Here is a 22,897-nt window from a genome sequence, read left to right as displayed (position 1 = left end):
TTCGGAAGGAAACAGGAGGGTTTAGTAGACCAACTACCCACCACCTCACTCACAATTGGTGTGAAACATTATATATGAAAGTTGAAGAAGAAACAATAAACATAACATTTTTTTGCTGGCTTCTAATTTATCATGCCCAACTTTTATCTCCGGATGCTTAAGGATTCCTTTATATTTGCTTCTGACTATAGTTCAGGAATCTTCCTTTATATATAATCTACCTATTCTATGTATCTGCATCTATAAAATGAGGATTATAACTGCCCCATGATGTTGTTACGTGGCAATAATATCACTAGGATGTAGTAAGCATTAAATACATTTCATAATTATGTTATAGAATAGATTGGCAGATACAAACAGTAACCTGCCATGGGAGCTAGACTCAGAGTTTATATGTGAAGTCATTGTTTGCATCAAACTTCCTAGGGCTACTATACATTCTAGGATCCTTAATATTCACACTTTATATAGTGTATGCTCCATTCCTAAAAACAGAGTCAGGTAATTCTTTGGATCAAATAGGCAAGAGAATTTCCTCATTGGTGGGATACAGAGGTAGGTCATTTTAAAACAAAAAACAGGGAAATATCTACTGTGTTATGTATTTACATTAAAAAAATCAGTTATGATTGCTGTTTATTATATACAATATAAATTTTATTATATACCAAGTTCTTGATTTATTTGTGATATTTTGCAACTCGCAGTTTTTAAATAAAATTCTTCTAAAATTGAGAATGACAAAAAAGCTGAGATTTATTTGTGATAATTCACAGTAGTGAAGACGGAAGGTTTGTCAAAATTTGACAGATATATTGAGTCCAAAATTAATAAAATCTACAGTTAAATGTTACATGTTTATAAATAAATATTTTTATAAATAGTTAACAATTAATATTTAATAATAAAAATCTATCAAAATCTTATATCCATTTAGTATCTTGAGGCCATATATTATAAAGGCTAATTATCCTATTAATATTGTAGCCAGTAACACTGTCTTTATAGTAAATAAATAAGAGTATATAGCTTACTATTCACAAAAACATTTAAAAGTAATATGAATTTATATGAATATCAATAAAAATTATATGTGTTTATATTATTTGTTTTTTTGTTTTTTTATTTGTTTGTTTTTTGGTGAGGAAGATTGTCCCTGAGCTAACATCTGTGCCAATCTTCCTCTATTTTGTATGTGGGATGCCACCACAGCATGGCTTGATAAGTGGTGCAAACCCAGGCTGCGGAAGCAGAGCACTCGAATTTAACCACTATGCCACTGGGCTGGCCCCAGTATATATTATTTGTTTTTATATAAAATTGAATATAAATGTAAGTACTTAAATGGAAACATTTTTTATTATTTTAAAATTAATTTTACTTAAAGACTGTAGTGAGACTAAGATATCTTTTATCTGGTATTGTATTTCAATGTTTTTTGGAAGTAATTTCTAAAATTATGGAAATAATAAATAAAATTCCTAAAATAAATTCCTAAAATTATGAATAAAATGGAATACGGGAAAACATATAGTTTCATTGGAAGTCTACTCCCTTTCAATCCAAGCCCTATTCCTAAACAATGTAGATTAGCTCTGTTTATTTTACTCTGAATGTAAATAAATTGTCAGAAAACATGTTTTGTACATTTTAGAAATAGATCTACTCTTTCTTTATATTTTAGAAATAGAGCCAATGAAAAGAAAGTACTATTGTTTATAGCAATCGTTAACCTTCCTTAGCCAGAACTTTTCTGGTTCATTATGAATATGTATCTGAGTAATAATATTTCTTGTTATTCATAGGCCTTAATGCCATCTCTTACACTCTGTGTTTAACAAATTTCAACAACTATTTCATGCTGAATATAACTATTGTGAATTCCTATATATTAAATGTTGCACACTTATAATTACCTATTAATTAATTGATATGTAAAAATTTTATCACAACTTTATCGCCAGTGTTTCCCAATCCATTCCTCTAATCCAGGACATTGAATATTATGTCAAACTTGCTGTTAGCCCCATTCTAACATGAGCACCTCCTCCAGTAAAAGAATCTACTGCTTATTTTCGTAACCACCTTGTATTCCGTTTTTTTGTTTTTTTGTGTGTGTGAGGAAGACTATCCCTGAGCTAACATGTGATGCTAATCCTCCTCTTTTTTGCTGAGGTAGATGGGCCCTGGGGTAACATCCGTGCCCATCTTCCTCTACTTTATATGGGACGCCGCCACAGCATGGCTTGACACGCAGTGCGTCAGTGTGCGCCTGGGATCCGAACCTGGGAACCCCGGGCCGCTGAAGCAGACCACGCGCACTTAACCACTGAGCCACCGGGCCAGCCCCTTGTATTCCCTTTATATTGTGCCCTTTACTTGCTTTCCTAAGGTTGATGACTTGTTAGCTCTATAGCTCCCTTGGCGCTTTGGTTTTTCAAGGTTACATTCATTGTTTACTCTTACCAATTCTACTTTGATGCCCAGTTCTGATGTGGAGTCCTAAATTTCTGAACATTGCCAGTTCCCAGACTGCAATGTTGGACTTAGCCCTCTTGTCAGGGCATTGGCCATCACCTTCTCCCAGTGTACTTGTCATTGACTATCCCTCCAGAGACCATCCTTCCTGAATACCACAGATTTCTGCCTCGCTAGTCTTCCTCATACCGTCTGTGATTGGTTATATCCATATGTAACTAAATAGATGTTAAACATAAAACAAGAAGCTAAGGAAAATGTGAGCAGAAATGTATTTATCCTTTACTAGTTTGTATTGCACAATCTTAGATCAACTCTTTGAAGATAAATTTTGTTCTTCAGGCAGAAAATACCCTTGATTCCATTTTACTTTTTCCAACTGAAAAGTTTAAAAATTGACCTAAAAAATAACTTGACTATGAAAGAAGTGCTTCGTTGCAACTGCCATTTTTCATGTAAGGAACAATTACTTAAAACAGAAATTCTATCTCTTTATCAGCTTTAGATAAATGCTGATTATTTAATCTGCCAATGAGCAAAGGCAATTAAATGGAATACTCTATGTTAATGAAACAATAGACATTGTTAGGTTATCTTTATTTATATTCAGATTTAACTTGCAGATTAGTACATCACGGAAGATTAATAGGTATTAAAAATGAAGAAATATAGTGCCATTCTGTTATTCGTGCCACATACTCCATGTCGTTTTACTATTCATTAAATCAATCATACACAAATGTAATGAATGTTGTGCTTATGACTTCATTACATACTCTGAAATATCTTATACAAATATTTCTTCCATATTTGATTATAATATAGATCCCGAAATATTTCTTCTGTGGTAAAGACAAGAATAAAACTAGCAGTTAGATTAATAGATTTTGTGAAATCTTACACATTTTTCAGCAAAATACTAAAGGGTTATGTAAAACGTCTAGTTAATATGTCTGTCTCTTGCTATATCACAAAATAGCATGGAAAGCAAGAAATTTCAAGAAGAATTTGAAGGAGGACTTAGGAAACTAGATCAAAGAAATACAAAATTGAAAAGAAGTCAATAATCAAAGTTTGCATATGATATTTGTACCAACAAAGATGTGAGACGTGATCAGTAAGATATTAACTGTCTTCTAACTTCATCAATTCCCCAAGTTCTGCAAGAAAATAAAGATATTGTCTTTATCACCAAATCCTGAGTGCCTGGGATCAAATCCTGGGTGTTGTGTACAACATACACACAATTAAAATTGATCAAAGAAGGATAATTAATTCATTATTTTGCTACTTTTTATATTTTTCTTTTGGTGTTTTAGTGGAATATGAGATAAAACCAACTTTTTCAAAATGCCTTTATTGATTAAAAAATGGCAAGTTAGTTTCATCCACTGTCTGGCAAAGTCTTATCTTTGTTCTCATTTCAACTGAATTGAAGAAAATAGTTATAGCTAATTAAGACAGCAGATAACAGCAAAGGTAGGCTTGTAGTTCTAGTAGTAAATGAAAGCCTGCCTGGTCATAACTTATTTCTCCATGGTTCTATTTTCATTGACTCCTCTAAAGGTAAATCTTTGTACAGTAACAGAGTGATCACTTATGTCCCCTTAGTACATGAGCTAACTCCCTGGTGTGAATTGTGTATACAAGACGTTGATCTTTTAAGCTCAGTTAACCAAATGAGGAGAGAAATAAAATTTCTGGGCTGTGGTTTGTTGCTATAAAGAAATAGTTGTCAGGGGAACATTGGAACTTAAACACACAAAGATTCACCTCTCTTATAAACATTATTCCTTCCTGTGCAAAAGAGAATGAGATCTTCTAACTCACTAAACTTTCACTATTTATTTAAAAGCATTTCCAGGGCCGGCCCCGTGGCTTAGTGGTTAAGTGCGTGCGCTCCGCTACTGGCGGCCTGGGTTCGGATCCCGGGCGCGCACCAACGCACCGCTTCTCCGGCCACGCTGAGGCCGTGTCCCATGTACAGCAACTAGCAGGATGTGCAACTATGACATACAACTATCTACTGGGGCTTTGGGGAAAAAAAAGAGGAGGATTGGCAATAGATGTTAGCTCAGAGCCAGTCTTCCTCAGCAAAAAGAGGAGGATTAGCGTGGATATTAGCTCAGGGCTGATATTCCTCACACAAAAAAAATAAATTAAAAGCATTTCTAAGCTTTTGCCTTTTAAAGTATTTTTCTAACAAATAATTGAGACTAGCCTAATTGCATTTTCTAAATGATTAGATATCTTGATAATAAAGTGCAAGTAGGTAAATAAAAAAAGCTCTCCAGAATATATTTGGGGAAATGAGAGGACTTTGTGATTAGAACATAGGCATAATAGGATTAAAATAAATTAACACACACATTTATTCAATCAGACAGTCCCTCCTTCATTACGAGCACCTACTTGGCACCAGGCACTGAATTAGGTACATGGGCTTCAAGGATGACGAAACCAAATTGTGGCCTTGCCAGAGCTTAAAATCTATTGAGAAAGGGGTGTGAAAACCAGAGTTCCACGCCCAGAGTTAAATTTCAACCTGAGGTTAAACATAAAGTGCATAAATGAAGAAGCACTCAGGCAAAATCACAGAAAAGGTAATACATGACCTGAAAATGAAAGAATGAGTAGGAATAAGCCATGCATTCAAATCGGGGTAGGTGGTTCAGACAAGAAATGTCCTGTGCTGAAATGGGAGGCACATGAGCACTGCTGACACATCAAGGGTGAGATGGGTGACTTGGTGGAGCAGGGAGTAGGCAAACACGAGGCTGGGCAAGTAGCAGGAGCCAGATCACAGAGTGCCTTGAAGGCTTGGCGAATGAGATTAAGTTTCATCTAGTAAATGACAAAGAGTCATGAGCAATGTTCGGGTAAGATCACATTAGAAAGAAGGTAAGTGTAGGAGAGAGATGTTAGGAGTGGGAGAGACTTCAGTGAGGAGACTATTCCAACAGCCAGGGGAGAGACCACTGGGTCCTTAACTAAGGTGTAGCTCTAGGGTGAAAAGAAGAATGAAGTTGAGAAAGATATTGAGACAGGAGATTTGACAGTGTTTTATGACTGTTGGATGTGAAGAGAGGAGAAAGGAAATGGAGAGAACAGTTGGTATCCAGAGTTTAAATTTCTGAAACAGTCACCTCTCTATAGTAATCCAATGATATAGCCAACCAACACAGTCATTATTGATTTGTGTTGCAAATTTACATTATCAAGAAATATGTGTGGTATTATATATCAACACAAGAAAAAATGGTATTTTTAAACTACTGAATGGATTACATGTACATTAGTATTAATATGCAAAGACATAATGGGAGCACTGGGAAGGATTTCTAGGATAAACCTAGACTGTTTAAAATTTACTCTGAGGTATTTGTACTTGATTTCATTCTCTAGAAATGAGAGTGATGCAAACTCAATAAATAAATAATAAATATAACCATCATCAAGCTCTGATGGATCAAAAAAAAGTGAATTCCTGTTCCTATAACTGTGCTTGGGAAAGGCAGATGCCTGGTCAGAAGACTGGAAGAAATGTCATCTGATCATGCAGCAAAAGACAGGTATAATGCTCACTGAAGGGGTTTCCACCCTCAACAGTATGGAAATACGTGACTATTTCATAGAGAATGCACAGTAGAGAATGGGATTTATAATAAGAGCTCATGTCTGGAGAGGAGTTTAGAGCACTAACTGGACGGCAGTGTGTGGGCATAGGGGAAAGTGCAAGAAAGGTGACATCAACCCTCTTGTGTGAAGGAAGAGGGTTGGGCTTCCTTTCTCCCTTCATCCTTGACTAGATCAGGTTTGCATGTAATATGTGACTTGGTTCCTTGGTTGGGTTTATACCAAATGAAGATAAAAATTTTACTGAGCTACTAACATTACTGTCTTTAATATGATGACCCTAGACCATAGAAGAATAAACTACAGCTACAGGAGAAATGGTCTTATATTCAATAGTCATTTAGCTGACAAACACTTAACCTAGGAGCCAATTAAGTGCTAACTCAATCAGAAGAATTCTTATGAATCCAATTCATTATTTCCTTTTATAGCTCAAACATGAAGAAAGAATGTGAAAGTCTAAGCACTATGATCTTACAAAGTGACAAATGGCTATGATACTGATAATAATAGGCCTTGGTCCAAGCACTGGGGACATTGCTGATAGTCCCATTTCCTTACAGGACCATGGAGAGAAAAAAGAACAAGAGTTGTATAAACACTGAGATCTCACGAATTGACTGAAGGGAATGTTGCCAATGTCACAACGTCAGGCTATAATTCTCTTCTTTTCTAACTAGAATCCTCTTAACTCCCTGACTCCATTCATGGTGGAAATAGCCTATTAATTTCTTTTCCTAAACATTTAATGACTGGGAAAATGCTTACAATATAATCTTAAATGGAAAAGAAAAGGAATACTCATGCAAGGCATAAATATACCAATATTTTTATACAGATTTCATATTGGTTTCATTTTTATAATAATCATGCACTATTTTATAATTAAAAATTAATGGCATATGATAAAATATTTTACACATAATCTTTTATTTCATTATATAATGTTATATAATGAAAAGATTTTAAAAGACATTATCAATTTTCCAAAAGGGAAATTGTAAAAAAAAATAATCCATCTGCATCCATTTTGGAAGAAATTTTTATGTTCATAGCAAACTTTATGTCTACTTCCAAAATATTTTATGTTCCATGCTCTATAAATATAATAAAATAAATAGCTAGTACACATTTTTAAATAAGAAATATTATTCAAAAAGTGCTCATACAAGTAAATTTATCTTTAGCCCATTCATTTTAAAAATGTTCTTATGTAAGTTTTCTGGTGACATCTTTATAGCTTACAGTAACTCAAAAATATATAAATGAAGGGGCAATTATCTCTTATATGTGAAAACTTTCAATTTTTTCTTATTTAAGATGTTCACTTGAAAATCATTTCATGACTATACCAAAGAGAAGAGTGCTGGTATTAAAAATTCTTCTAAAAATTTCAAAATCTGTGGTCTATACACAATGCCCAGAATTTTCAATAAATAGGTTAATTTTCCTCATCAGTGCATTTTTTCATTCTATCATTTATCCACTCCCACTAAATCACCTGCCAGTTCAGAAGAAGGGCAGAATTGAGGAGGAATGGAATCAGGGCTAGAAAGAAAGAACCCAAACTTGTATTCCTCCTAACACCCTGTCTTTTTGTTCCATCTTCTGAAGGCTAATTCTCTCCAAGAGCCCCTAGCTCCCTGGATTAGAAATTAATATATCTTCCTTTGTATTTATCTGTCTTTCAACAGTCTCCATAAGTTACAGGGGATGACACGTAGAGTCATTCAGGGAATCATACAGAAATACAGAGTACCCAAGCAGAGTTGGATAATTTCTGTGATTCTAATATATAAAGAGACACACTAATCCTTGGACATATCAATGGAAGTCTTAGAGTATAAAAGTACTAAGATTGTCATGATGCCTATTCATTCACTTTTCCTAAATCCATTCAATAATATTTTTGAATAACAAATAAGATATCCATCCTGAAATTAAAGAACAGTAAAAACAAGAGCTAGAAAGCATTACGGAAACAACATATACATGATTAAAATGACAATTTAAAGGATAGTATACATTTTAATTTTTTAAAGTAACGTTGTCTTATTAAGTTCCAGAAGTTTGATTCAGCGTCTTCAAACTGGGAATAGACTATAATATTTGTAATTGTTTTCTAGGTTGTATTTTATCTTTAATCTGAATGAGCTTTAGAGGAAAAGTATCTTCCTTTTGAAGTTATTTAGATATATTCCTCCCAATAAAGTTTCTCAAACACATTTTAGGTTAAAACCAAAATACTAGAACTAGTCAACCATCTCTTTCTATGCAAAGGAGTAAAATTCTCCTCATATTATTTCTTTAAAAAATTAATGTGGATATGACATTTTCAAATTCCAGTAGGTTATTTTTCTCACTAAAAGAAAACAAATGCCTTTTTTTTTCATCAGAAGGTTGGTGCCTTGAGGGTAACCATGATTTCTTCAAAGTCTCTATTAAGACACTCAGTTTGTTTTACTAAATCTTCTTTTAAGGGAAAAAATAATTAAATTTTCCTATTATTTTGCTACAACACTAAAAACATACTTTGAACCCCATTGAAGCAATTAATGGAAAAATTACAATCATAATAGAAAAAGCTTTTCCACAGATCAAACTAGAGGATGTTTATGCTCATAAAGTTCCCATTTAGATTGATGCTCAACAAAAGCAGGTAATAATGACCTAGGAAATGTAAATATTGCCAAAGTGCTGAGGTATTTCCTAAATTATAGCAATAATTTGGTCTATAGAAAATAGATTTAATGAGAATATATCAGGCATTTATAATATGTTTAAATAGTATAGTATAAACTTACCCAGCCCTATGAGGTAGCCAGCAGCTACATTTGATATTGAGTACTTGAAATGTGACTAGTCTGAATTAATATGTGTGATGTCAAACACACGCCCACTTTCAAACACTTAGTAGAAAAAAAAGTAAAATAACTCAGTCATAATTTTTATATTGATTACCTGTTTAAATAATAGTATTCTTGATATAATGATTAAATAAAATAAATTAATAACTGATTTTTACCTGTTTTTGTGTTTTTTAAAATAGCTATTAGAAAATTTTAAATTATAAATGTGTTTTGCATTAGATTTTTATTGGCAGCACTGGTATAAACAACTAAAGTTATGTAAGAATGTACCCTTCTTTCACAATTTATGCATTAATCCAGTTTCTAGGTTTAAACTAGGACTTGAAAATGACAGTCTTGAGCCTTAAAGAGTGAGTAAGCTCAAGGGAGATTTTTGTGTGATATAAGTCATCCATACGACATCTGATATCAGAAACTGACATGATGAAGAATAATCATATATCAGTAGTTAAGATCAGAAAGCTAACTATCAGATTGATGTCTTCTTTTCAGTCTTCAATTTATCCTATATGTGGCACTAATTAATTTTAGAGAAATCCCTACATTATAGTATACTAATGATAGGTGTAATGCCTTTTGAGATACTTGAATAAAAGTGTAAATTTGCCATATAAAATTGATTTAGAAAATCATTAATAGAATTATCTGCAATAGTAGCTCTGATATCTAGTCTTTAATATCAAACAATTAAACCAAAGTTTGGATCCAGAAGATTTAATAATTTATGTAATATTACTTAGAAACACACAAACCAATCTTTAAGTGGGTATTCATACCGTCATAAATCCATCCAGCAAACCTGAATCGGGTTTTGGAGGCGCTTGCAACCTTTCCATTGACCACTTCTCAATGATGGAGGAGACTTGTGTATTTTCTGTATTTAATATTCTGAACCCTGTCATGTTAACGCCACTGTATCGGTAGGGTTCTACATCAAGTGCGAAGAGGTCCTGAAAGACAAGTTTCTTTGTGCTATTATCAACAAAGCACATTCACAGGCATGTATAATTGAAATAGTCATTTATTCTTGCTTCCCTTAGAATAGTTAACACCATTGTGTCTCAAGTGATGTTAAACATCACAAATCACCAAGATTCAAATAGACTATCCTCATGCTTTGCCAATGCAAATATATGCATACTCTACATAAACACGTATGTATATATCATACTCTAATTCCACCATTGGAACAACTGGCGTTTCTACAACCTACCTTTAAGATAAGATATGGATAAGCTTTCTTCTTCATGTTAAGGATAGCTTGCTCTTAAATTTTATGCATTAATATTCTACTTTTCACCCACTATAAGTATTTTTTTATGCCCTGCTTCCTTGGCTGGTTATTGTCATTTTTTGGTTTTGGTGTTGTCTTTTTTTTTTTTTAAGAAACAGGCCATGAAATATGACTTCCAACTAATGAAAATGATATCAAAGCTGAGAAAAAAAAGTTAACAAGCCTGGCCTCTTTGGTTGCAGAACTCTTGCAATTCCTTTGTCCTATACCCTGTACAGCAACTTCACCATAAGGAACTCTTTAGATTTGGTGGTCCTTTCCAGTCTGTATACAGCGAAGGCTCTGGCTTTGCCCTTTAGTTTTCTCAGGAAATAGGAGACCAAAATTGTCAGATGAGCTGGAGGTCACTATGAGAACATACAGCATGTGGGACTTTTGCCCTCTTTCGAGTTGGCATTGGCTAGTCCTGAGATCTTACAGACAACATTGAGAACCAGGGCAAGATTAACGCCATTGGTCCTGTGCTCGGCATGCCTTGGATTCATACAGCTACACAGGCTAGATAACAGGAATGCAGTTCAATGGAGAGCAGCTGACATTGGTCTGAGATGTGCTCTGTGCTGTGAAAAATACAAGACATACAAAAATACAAGAAAAAAATATGTATATATTCAAGGGGTAAATAAATAATGTATTGCAATATATGCTAAGAGGTAAAAAAGTAGAAGTGATAAGTGCAGGGTATCAGAAGCAAGACAGATGCCTTTTAATTTTTATAGTCAGGAACAACTTCATAAAGCAGATGGGATCTGGGCTGCCATTAAAGAATGGCCAGTCTTTTGATAGGCAAAAGGAAAAAGGAGGCCATTTGAAGTGACAGTAGAGATACAAAAATTAGAAAACATACAAAGTCAGTTAGAATCAAACTAAAAAAGGCCTTCATTTACAGGCTAATGAGTTCTATATACCCTAAACTAGTTTTTTCATTTTTCCCTTATTGAGATACTTTTGATTTCCCTAAAATCTTATGATTATGGTAGAAATGAGTTGCAACAGATTTGAAATATAATTTGCTGATGAGTGAAGGCTTCCACTCCCTCTCCACCACCTATCCCTAAGTTTCTTACAGGCTGCAAAAAGTTGCCTGGTGGGAAGTGATATAGAGATACAGCAGAGTTAACCTAGTATTTACCAGTAAAATACAACCTGCTGCATGAAGAATCTCAGTTGGAGGACAGTTATTATTACAGGAAGCCATGGTGATCAACTAAATTTTAGTAATTTGATCTGGTAGCTGCCAGACTCATAAAAGCCAGCAGACCAATTGGAAGACTTTTGGAGAAGATGTATGCTAGAGATGCCATGAAGGAAAAATCAGTAGAATTTTGTTGGTGATACAGGAGTCAGAGACAATGGAAGTTTTGAAGGAAATCAGAAGACGGGTCTACACATTTAGAGGACAATACATCAAGGTTTAAATAATTTGAAGTTATCTTAATGCCACAACAAGTAGAATTGTTCTGCAATGCAGCAATATACAGCAATTCAGGAATATTACAAATGGGCATTTAGATCTCATTTGAACAGAAGTAATAATTGAAGCTCTAAATACATACCATTTCTGAAGAAAATAATCAAAGAGAAAAAAAGAAAATAAGATGGAGGCCTAAACTTGGAGATATTCTCATATTTTGGGGAAAGGCAGTGTGGGGGATCAGAATTTGCCACCCCAAAATGTATCTGTTTGGCTTGATTATTTTTAAGAACAAAAGACTCAGAAAGAAACTTTGGCCTTACCCCTAACTGCCTAAAAGAATTTAAGATAGAAAGTTTGTCCCAGGAAGTAGCTAATACCATAAGATAACTGTAGTATAATAGGAACTAGGTGTGATGGACAGGGAGGAACCTAACAATGCCCATCTAATCAAAGTTCTCCCCGTGTTCCATTGTTTTTGCAAGGTATGGCAAACCTTTGTTCATTAAATATTTGCTATTCCATCTTCACGTGAACTGTCTTCCTCCTCTTTGCAGTCCCAAACCACCACCCCCAGCATCCTCCTTTATCTTGAGCTAAAGATGGTATTTAAGGTGGTGGCTTTGGCCATTTCAGTGAGTTACTCAGTTTTTCTGGGTTTCTCCCATGTATACATGTTATTAAACTTTGTTTGATTTTCTCCTGTTATTCTGTCTCATGTTAATTTAATTCTTAGACCACACAGAATAACCTAGAGGGTGGAGGAATAGTTCTTCCTCCCCTGCAGCAGGAAAGAATTAGTGACAGAGACAGATAGCTATCTCACAGAGGAAGAAAAATCAAGATAATGTATTGAGAAAGAAATAGAACTAAGAGTAAGTAGGTTTGACAAAAGGGTGAAGTCAGATTTTCATGCATATTAAGGAAAAACTATGTGGTGGGTATATAAAGACAAAAAAGGTAACATTCAATTTGCTAATTGCAAATTAAATAATATTGACTTTTTAAAAATTCAACCAAACATAGGCAAAAACAGGATAGAAAATTTAATCTACTAAAAGAGCAGCTTCAATAAACCTGATTTTCATAAAGTGAATAGAGCTGAGATAACAACATAAGAGTTTGTTTTGTGCTTTTCTAAAACGTTGATTTCTCAGCAAACTAATTTTAAAATCCATTATGCTCTGAAAGTCCTCTAAAGCAATATAAAAATAAGACATAATATTTTGAATTGATATCTGAAATGATATTATTTCAAAATCATTGGATTCCCATCAAGAATTATTAGTTCTCTATGATGATAATTCCTCCTGAGTTTTATCAAAATAAAGTATAACTACAAAAATGCCAGTCATTATATTACTTCTTGTCACTCAAAAAAACATTTTTCATTCTAAAAAGTCATAATAATAAAATTTAGAGCATCATCTTTATATTTTAATAAATTACTTACCAGAGTGGTAAAGATATAATGATAGTATTCTGTCATCATTCCCATAGCTAATGCCTAAGAGGTAAAAATTAAAAATAAATATAAAAATATTAATATTGAAAGTACACATTATATGAAATACATTATGTCAACAAGTGAGAACAAAATAGTAGATTATAATGAAGAACCAGCTTATAACATTCAGGTTACACTAAAATTGGGTCAAACTAAATCTTTTCCCCATAGTTAAAGAAGATTAGCGGCTACTGAAGGAATTTCTGAACCAACTCTCTTGATAGAAAAGCTGTTAGTTGAATGTTTGCAATTTTGAAGCTTATGGCTTTACATATTAAAGGAGGGATTAAATTTGACAAAAAACCGGAAATTAGCACATCTTAGTTCATTACATTTGTAATGTCTCCACTACAAATACCCTAATGAGGAACACCATTTTATTTGATGAACAGTATTCTCACTTAGGAAAAAAGTGTTGCAAAGTACAATGCCAGCAGGAATTTTTTTAGCTAAAATGAGATGTTTTCCTAGCATTGATGAAGCAAATGTAAATCACCACTGCACACATAAAGGAAGGTTTTTTATTTTTATTAACAGACCAATTACAAATTACTATGTTTTCTTGCACACTTCTACAGTCCTCGTCAAATTGAGACTATCCACTTTAAAACAAGGACTTTTGGATTAGAACTTCCAGTCATAAGAAGTGTCAATTTCCCCTATGAAAATAGAGAATGCTTTTGAAATAGATGTTTATCAATGAATAGCAGTTGGTGATGATAATTGAAAAATGATGCATTTTTGAGCTGAATGAAGAGCTCTTAGTAGGAAGCAAGTATTCTCAGGTGCACCTAATACTCGTCCACAAACTACTGACCACACAAATACATTCACTAAGTAGCTGCCCCAGCTATACCCTGTGTATTCTATGCTCATAAGAATGTATTAACCAATTAGCTAGAATAAAACTTGTATTTCTATAACATGAGCTGCTCAATTAAGACAGGTTAGATGTTCGTGAAAAATTTTGGAACACGTAAAACGTATTTTTTAAAAAGGGAGAAACATTTACTAATGAAAGGTGGTATCCAATAATCGAGCAGAGGAAAGGAATTTAGGAAGAAATATATATTTGGTCTTTGTCCATTTCCACCACAGAGTTCCCAAAACCCTTGGAATTTCCTGAGCTGATAAGAGCAATGGAAGCATCTTTTGCTGTAACATTTGGTCTCTTGTCCTCAGTTGATGAAATTGCTTCAGAGCCATAAAGGTGAAATGGACACCTTGTTACTCATAACAAGCCCCTTTCCACCATAACTGAATTTATATTAATGAGATAACTTTTGGAAATCCCCTAAAGACGGGGGGAGGGTGGCTCATTGCCAGGGGAGCAAACTATGTGATTAGAGGGTTAGAACTTTCAGCCCCACCCCTGACCTCCTGGGAGGGGAAAGAGGCTGGAGATTGAGTCCAATGGAAAATGATTTAATCAACCATGCCTATGTAATAAAGCCTCCATAAAAGCCCAAAAGGAGAGGACTCAGAGACCTTCAGTGAACATGTGGAGATGTGGGGAGAGCGGCATGGTCAGAGAGGGCATGGTAGCTCCTTGCCCTCTCCCCACACCTTGCCCTATGCATCTCTTCCATGTGACTGTTCCTGAGTTATATCCTTTCATAATAAACCAGTAACCTAGTAGGTAAAATGTTTCTCTGAGTTCTGTGATCTGCTCTAGGAAATTAATCAAACCTAAGGTGGGGATCCTGGGAACCCCCACTCTATAGCCAGGTGATAACTTGGATTTGCAATTGACATCTAAAGTGGTGATACCGGCTCAAGACAAGGTTGACATATTGTAGAAAAGAAACCGTATTGTAACTTTGAATGATCTCTGACTAACTAATCCAGCTGGGTATGCACCCTCCAGGAGCTCTAACTGCTCTGCAGATTTCATGGCCCCTGCTTGTGCATGTACCTCCCAGCTGCAATAAGATGATAACTTTGTTCTTTGGAGTTCCTTAGGAATGTGATGACTCCTGAACAGAAAGTCTATGCTGATAGCCACCATCAATGAAAACTGAAAGATTCGGTGTGGCGATTCCCAGTCTGTAACACCAGAGGGTCAACATTCTGAACTCCCTCCCCTGTAACCCACCAGCCTATATAACTGCTGTAAGATTTTTTGCCCCCTTAGGATGGTTCTTTTGGACATAGTTGGCCGTCTTCCCTCTTGCTAGCAAGCTGTAATAAAATGCCCTCTCTCTGCCACCACCTTGCCTCTTGATGATTGGCTTTTGTCTTGCAGTGAGCAGATTGTGCCCTTTGTGCAGTAACAGTGGGTTGTGAGGGGAGGGGAGATAGTCCTGCGGGACTGAGCCCTTAATCTGTGGGATCTGATACTATATCTGGGTAAATAGTGTCAGAATTGAGTTGAATTATAGGACACTCAGCTGGTATTAGAGCATAGAATGTTGATATGGTGAACACCCCCCCGTCGTCCACACACACACTGTGGAATTGGATACAGAACACTTAGGAATCAAATTACCAAATAATATTTCCTGAATGGATAAATTATATGAGCCAATAACACTCTGATTAAGATTTCATCTTATGCAAATAAGAGAAAATTTCTCTTACTAAATAAAAATTTACAAGATTATCTTTGTAGAAGCTTTTCATTATTCCTGATGGATATGTTCCAAAGATTTCTCAACTCCAGAATTACTCAATGACCACTCAGCATTATCCTTGTCAATAGTTTTTACTTTATCAACTCAATAGGTATAGAAATATGAACAAGATAACTGAAAGAAATAGTTATTCAGATGTATAATTATATATATATTTTTTATAATTTTATTTATTTATTTATTTTTTCCCCCAAAGCCCCAGTAGATAGTTGTATGTCATAGCTGCACATCCTTCTAGCTGCTGTATGTGAGACTCGGCCTCAGCATGGCCGGAGAAGCAGTGCTTCGGCGTGCGCCCGGGATCCGAACGGGGGCCACGAGCAGTGGAGCGCACGCGCTTAACCGCTAAGCCATGGGGCCGGCCCAAGATGTATAATTACAAATAACACTTACATAATGCCTAAAATGTGTTAGGTACTATGCTAAGCATATTGCACATCTTAATCAATTTAAGTCTCAATAAAAACCCTATGAGATAGGTCCTATCATTATACTTATTTTACAGATGAGGAAACTAAGACATAATAAGAATGAATAAATTGGCCACCAAATGGAGACAGTGAGTGAACTTCAGGTCTCTAACTCTTGGAGTTTGGATATGGAGCATAATCTATGCCATTTTATAAAATGCTATATTTTTTTCTCAAAGATATAGATCCATTTTAGGATCTATACATTCTAAAATTTTTGCCTGTTTCCTCCTTGATAGTTTGAAAACCTGGGCATCTCAGGCCAGTACTGGAAATTGTGTTTTGGAGGGAGGAGTGGGAGGGGATTAAGGAGATGGTGGTGGGGAGGGCAGTTTGCTTCTGACACGGCTATTCTGCACCAGCCACAGGTTTCTTCATCACCTTGAGAAGAAATCTCTAAGAGATAACTGAGGACTGTTTGTGCCTTTCATTGATCTTCCTTCAGCCTTTTCTTTTTTTTTTTTTTTTGTGAGGAAGATCAGCCCTGAGCTAACATCCATGCTAACCCTCCTCTATTTTTGCCGAGGAAGACCAGCTCTGAGCTAACATCTATTGCCAATCCTCCTCCTTTTTTTTCCCCCAAGGCCCCAGTAGATAGATGTATGTCATAGTTGCACATCCTTCTAGTTGCTGTAGTGGGACGCCACCTCAGCATGGCCGGAGAAGTGGTGTGTTGGTGCACGCCTGGGATCTGAACCCGGGCCGCCAGTAGCAGAGCGCGCGCACTTAACCACTAAGCCACGGGGCCGGCTCCTTCCCTCAGCCTTTGATTCTGAAAACAAGAATCTGTTATGGACTATGATGTAGGATCTAAATAGAAAAGGTTAGTTATTTTTGATTGAGTACCTACACTGTAACATTAACAAAAATGAACAACAGGAATACTCTCCTGAAAGATAAATTAATAATTTCCAGTGGGATTAAAAAAAAAAAAAACTTGTCCTGGACCTTCTTTTAATGATAGCATTTATATCTTGCTACTGCTTTTGAATGAATTGTATGCACACTTCAAACCACATTAAAGAGAACAAAATTAATATCTTATGAATAAATAATATGAGGGACCACAACAGAAAATTGGTTCTGCCATGTTACCCTTCCGGGAAGGAAATTCACAGATTAATTGTTCCAAAAACTCAAAATCAAAATATTACTAGAAATACCCAACATTTAACTGGCGTAATGTTAACAATGCCATATGCCGAATTAACACATGGAGTGATCTAGGCATAGAATTTGCAGTTTATCCTTCAGGTTATATCCAGAAGTTGTATTGCTCAAAGTTAACAACTGAAGGGATCGGTTTTATACATATTTCTTAGAACTTAATTTAATTCTACTTCTTGCCACTGTAGGAGTTTTTGCATCTGCTTTTACATTTTTCCAGGTTAAAAATTTTGATTTTATACTCTCTGATCTAGACTTTCAAGTTCTTGATTACTATTTTTTCTCTGTAATAGAATGTCCTTGTAAGGTTTTACTGCAGAGCATCTTGGCCCTGCCATAGGGGATTCTCTTTGACAAATTTGGGTGGAGGTAGAATCTTTTGCTATTTTAAGGCATGTATGCCATTTAGTGCCCTCCATTTGCCCCAGAGGAAATCTAGCCAGCCCCAAGCTGCACTCACTTTTAAAGCTTTCAGCCAGGAAAACTTCTAATTCACTGTTGCTCAATGTTTAGTCAAAGCTCAGTTAGTTTAGATAAATAAATTAGACAAGCAAACAAATCAGGCTAACCCGATAAATTCACTCCTTTTTCTGGATACTCCTAACATTTGTTTTTCAATTAAGCCAGTCTAGCTGAAAGCCCATCTGTGCCTTCTCTCCAACTCCTATACCATTTCTTTGGAGTTCCATCATTAGCCAATGTTGAGGAATCCCAGGAAAATTTCATAAATCATAAAATAGAGTGCTATTAAATATACCACTACATTTATTAGAAGGAAGCTATTTGCTTTTTTCTCGAATTAGTTTCTAGAATAACTGAGTTCCAAATGTGAGACAAATGCTCTCTAGGACCAGGTAAGTTAAAAAAAGAGAGAATTAGCATCTATGTGGTCTGCCGGCGTCATAGGCTCTAAAAGCACGCATTCTGTGTAATAACGTTACTCTGACTTCATCTTGACGTTCACATTCTAATTTTACCTTTGCTCTGATTTTTTCATTTACCAATCTTGTTAAAATTATGTAATTTTTTCTGTTGTATATATTTTAATTGTTATCTTAATTCTGTTTTAATTTTGCAAACAGAGCAGGTTATACATAAGAAAACAAGTATAAAACAACAATATATCAAATAAAAGGCAGACTGGATTCTAGTATTAAAGGTGATGGGTACTCTCCCCTTTCAGCAAAACGTCAGACTTAGTTACTCTAGACATGAGACAACTGATCATTTGCATACTTGTTGGAAGCCTAGAGAAAGGCCTTTGAGCAAAGCTCTGTCCCTGACAAATAGTAGAGTACTACTCACTCCAGGCATAAGGGAAAGGTCTCCTTTCCAGGTCTGTGTATTCTAAAGGTGATGAAGAATTGTTTGGATATTGTATGGAAAACAAATCCTTAGTCTAGATTTCAGTGCTTACTTTATTGCATCATTATATTCATTATCAAAAAAAAAAAACCTTCATATCCTTTATTACCCAAATATAATACTAGAGCAATTTTCCAAATCCAATTAAATATGTTACTGTAGCGAAACAAACATTCATATTGCAACATTGGACAAACATCTGCTTAATAAACTAACCATGTTATAACAGGCATTTACTGATGGTAGTTATATTTTGTGGGATGTAATTTGACATCTGAATCTGTATAACTTTCTAGTAGAGATATTTTATCCTACATATGAGAGGTTTCAAGACAGTTGACTAAGCCCAGGCCACTGTGGTGTCAGCTAGTGTGTATAAAGAACTTAAAAAAAGAAATCTAGAGCCAGCCTTGATGGCCTAGTGGTTAAAGTTCAGCGTTCACTGCTTCAGCGGCCCAGGTTTGCTTCCCAGTTGTGGAACCACACCACCTGTCAGTTGCCATGCCATGGCGGCAGCTCACATAGAAGAACTAGAATGACTTAAACTAACATATAAAACCATGTACTGGGGCTTCAGGGAGGGAAAAAAAAGAGGAAGATTGGCAACAGATGTTAGCTCAGGGTGAATCTTTCCTTGCAAAAAAAAAAAGAAAGAAAAAAAGTCGAAGTCCAAAGACTTGTGTTCAAATCTAGGCTCTACTACATGGTAAGTATATGGGCTTGTACTAGCTATTTAACCCCCAATACCAGTTCTTTCATCTGTAAGATATGAACTAATAATAATTGCTGTTTTCCAGTATGCTGTTAGGTCTGAATAGTATTGAAGTTATATTAAGAGGTTTTACTGCCATGAATTGTTTCATTTGGCTGATTTAGTATTATCTTTCTTTTTTTTTTTTTTTAATAATTTTATTTATTTATTTTTTCCCCCCAAAGCCCCAGTAGATAGTTGTATGTCATAGCTGCACATCCTTCTAGTTGCTGTATGTGGGATGCGGCCTTAGCATGGCCGGACAAGCGGTGCGTCGGTGCGCGCCTGGGATTGAACCCAGGCCGCCAGTAGCAGAGCGCGTGCACTTAACCGCTAAGCCACAGGGCCGGCCCTGGTATTATCTTTCTAGGTAGGCAATGCTTTATTCTGGAATGAATACTTCTTAACATCACCAGGTGGGATATGAATCCCTCTGGTATTTCCTTGCTGCTGGACATTGGTCAAGTTACTTAATCTTTCTGAGACTCAATTTCTACATCTGTAAAGTGGAGATAGTCCCTACTTCATTTGGTTGCAGTGATGATCAAATAAGATTAAATGTGTAAGGCACCTCACAGTAGATGCCAGCTGAATAGCATATCTTTTTTCTCTTTTTCTTACTGGTTGATTGTAATAGTTGAGCTGCAAATCAACTCTTAGTTTTTCCTTCATTTCAGTACAAAACATAAATATCTATCTCATTAATTAAAATCTACATCAATAAACAGCATTGTAGCCATTTGAAAATAACCTCAGAACTTCAAATAATCTGTTTTAAAGATAATCAATATTTACATTGCTTTTCTTTTAAGACAATTAATTAAAAGCAATTGTCAGACTTTTTATCAGAAAATTACATCAAGGTGATTTCTCTGGCTTTTTTTAACTGACTGTGTAGCAATAACACTTTGATTTAAAAAACAAAAGACCATACTTTAAATGAAAATTTAATGAAGAAACTGACAATTTAAGTAATTTAAAAATTACCTGTTTTAAAATGCCTGCTGCCATTTCATGACTGCAGTCAAAGATTACATGGAACTCCTTGCCTCTTTTCATTTCTTTCAGTAAGGGTTTTGCATCCTTTGTATCAGCAGGCAATTGACGGATTTTAAGTCGAAGATTGTACCTTGATGGAGCTTTGATGAGCTCTTGCAAGCGAATGAGACCTTTAATGAAAAAGAAAAAAAAATAATATTAGAGAAAAACCAAAGTGGGTCATAGAACCACAAAACATACTCATTACAATGTCTGATTTTCTTTACCACGTATATGTGTATTTCCTGGTGTGACCATTGAAATTCCCACTTCAGAACTCAAGATCCCATTATTTTGTGGAAATAATCACTTCTCAAATTCCATAAGATATTTTTCAAATTATGAAAGATATACATGACTATAAGTTAATGTAAATAATTTAAATATATAAGAGCATATAGAGTAAAATAGTCTCCCTCTGTACCCTAATTCTACTCCCAGTGGGTTGTCACTGTGGATGGCTTGAAATATGATTCTTCCATACTTTCTGTGCATTTTACATATATACATAGCTTTGTTTTGCTTTGTATTTTACATTAGTAGTTGTTTTGTGACAATGTCTTATAGGTCGTTTTAAGTCAGTGATTATTATTCTAGTTTGTCCTTAATTAACACTATGTTTTATGGTAGACATAACTTATATAATTATTCTCTATTGTTAGAAACTCTGGTTACTTATTTTTTTGTTTTTGTTTACAAGTAATGGTTTAGTAATTTGGTGTATATGTAAGAGTGAAATAACTTTCCTTAATAAAATAGACTCTAAGTAGCCTGAGCCATCATTAAATTACTTTAAGAAATAAAACTAACTTTCTTTTGTATTGTTTTCTAGGTATAATATTAACTTTAGAAATAAATATAACCACTGACATTAGTAAAGCAAACATTTTCCTAAAGAAGTAGCTCCTGATTATATGTTTCAAAAATATATAAAACTAATAGATACATTTTCAATAGATCACAGATCTGTTATGCATTTTAAAATAACAGAGACAAATCATTGAATTTATTCCTTTATACAAACTTCAAGTAATGAAACCCCTTTAAGAATTGATGCAAAAGACCCAATATATAAAAGAATGTGATAAGGAAAAAAGGATCATCCAATTCTATTCTAGCTGGGACCAAAATAAGCAATTTCCTTTTCTCCTCCTCCTATTCTTCCTTATCTACCTCTTTTTTCATCTCATCTCTATATTTCTATCTTCCCTGAAAAACTACCTTCGTAAATATTAGTATGGCAAACAATACAAAAGGAAAATATTTGTAATAACTAATCTGGAACTGTCTCTCTCTCTATATACATATATGTATGTTACTTTATTTGGAAACAGGAATAAAAATGTACCTTACTATGAATAAAAATCTACTGTGGATTAAAATAACATATGAGATCTAGAGAACAAACTTCTAGAAATTTTTCATCCAATTTTTAAATAAATAATAGATACTCATACATATAATGCTATATAGACTTTAATGTTACAACATAGTTAGCAATAAAAATAACAACATGACTAATTTTCAGTATTTTCACTCTCAAATAAGACATACAACTTAAAAAATATTTAAATTCACAAATATACCTAGTATCTTTTGCTTTTAAAATATTGTCCCATAAAATTTACTTTACTATAAGTTATTTTAGAATTTTGCCATTTAAAATTCTATGAATAATGGTTACATAAATTACACAGTATAATACTATTATCCCATTGTGTTTTACAAATTTAAATATTCACTAACTATAATAAAATAAATACTACATAATTAATTGATATTAAATGTACCCATTAAACATAATACAATTCAGTCTAGGGAATTAACATGTATGTAACGAGTACAGATATTAGCACTGAGCTATATACAAAGGTGAAAATAAATATTTGAACTTATAACACCTGCTTAATTTTAGTAGAGTTTAACATTGAGTTTATAAAATCCTCCAAAACATGAATAAAAGACTATGCATTTCTTTGCACATGGGAGTGCTCTGCAACTAAATTAGAACAAAATTTTAAAGGGTAGTAACATTGTTTAACTACTTTTTATAAATAAATCAGAGTATAATTGCAGTAAGGCAGTGGCTACCAAACTTTCGAAGGTATGACAGTAATCTGTGAAGCTGGTTACAACCTAAACAACCAAATCAGAATCTTCAGGGGATTAGGACTCCTGCACCTGTCTTTTTAACAATCTTCCCACCACATGATTTTCCTGGTCATCAAAGAATAAGGCTAATTTGCAAAGACAAGTCTGGTTTCAGGTAAA

At 34.5% G+C, this 22,897-nt stretch overlaps 1 protein-coding gene across 5 annotated transcripts in view; it reads right to left on the bottom strand.

Annotated features, from left to right (window-relative positions):
• The window catches only part of GRIK2 (glutamate ionotropic receptor kainate type subunit 2), a 653,495-nt gene that overhangs the window by 356,251 nt on the left and 274,347 nt on the right, over positions 1-22,897 (bottom strand). For all 5 annotated transcript variants that reach the window (XM_087443926.1, XM_004422155.3, XM_087443925.1 and 2 more), the window contains 3 exons: positions 20,576-20,757; positions 13,149-13,202; positions 9,764-9,937 (listed from right to left, as the gene is read on the bottom strand). In XM_087443926.1, the coding sequence (XP_087300052.1) occupies positions 9,764-9,937; positions 13,149-13,202; positions 20,576-20,757 (410 nt within the window). The remainder of the gene's footprint in view (positions 1-9,763; positions 9,938-13,148; positions 13,203-20,575; positions 20,758-22,897) is intronic.

Source organism: Ceratotherium simum, chromosome 19, assembly GCF_057802395.1.
Source record: "Ceratotherium simum simum isolate JZ-2026a chromosome 19, ASM5780239v1, whole genome shotgun sequence".
In the NCBI taxonomy this organism is placed as follows: domain Eukaryota; kingdom Metazoa; phylum Chordata; class Mammalia; order Perissodactyla; family Rhinocerotidae; genus Ceratotherium; species Ceratotherium simum.
The sequence above is the reverse complement of the archived record's forward strand: the minus strand, read 5'-3'. Positions and strand labels throughout refer to the sequence as shown.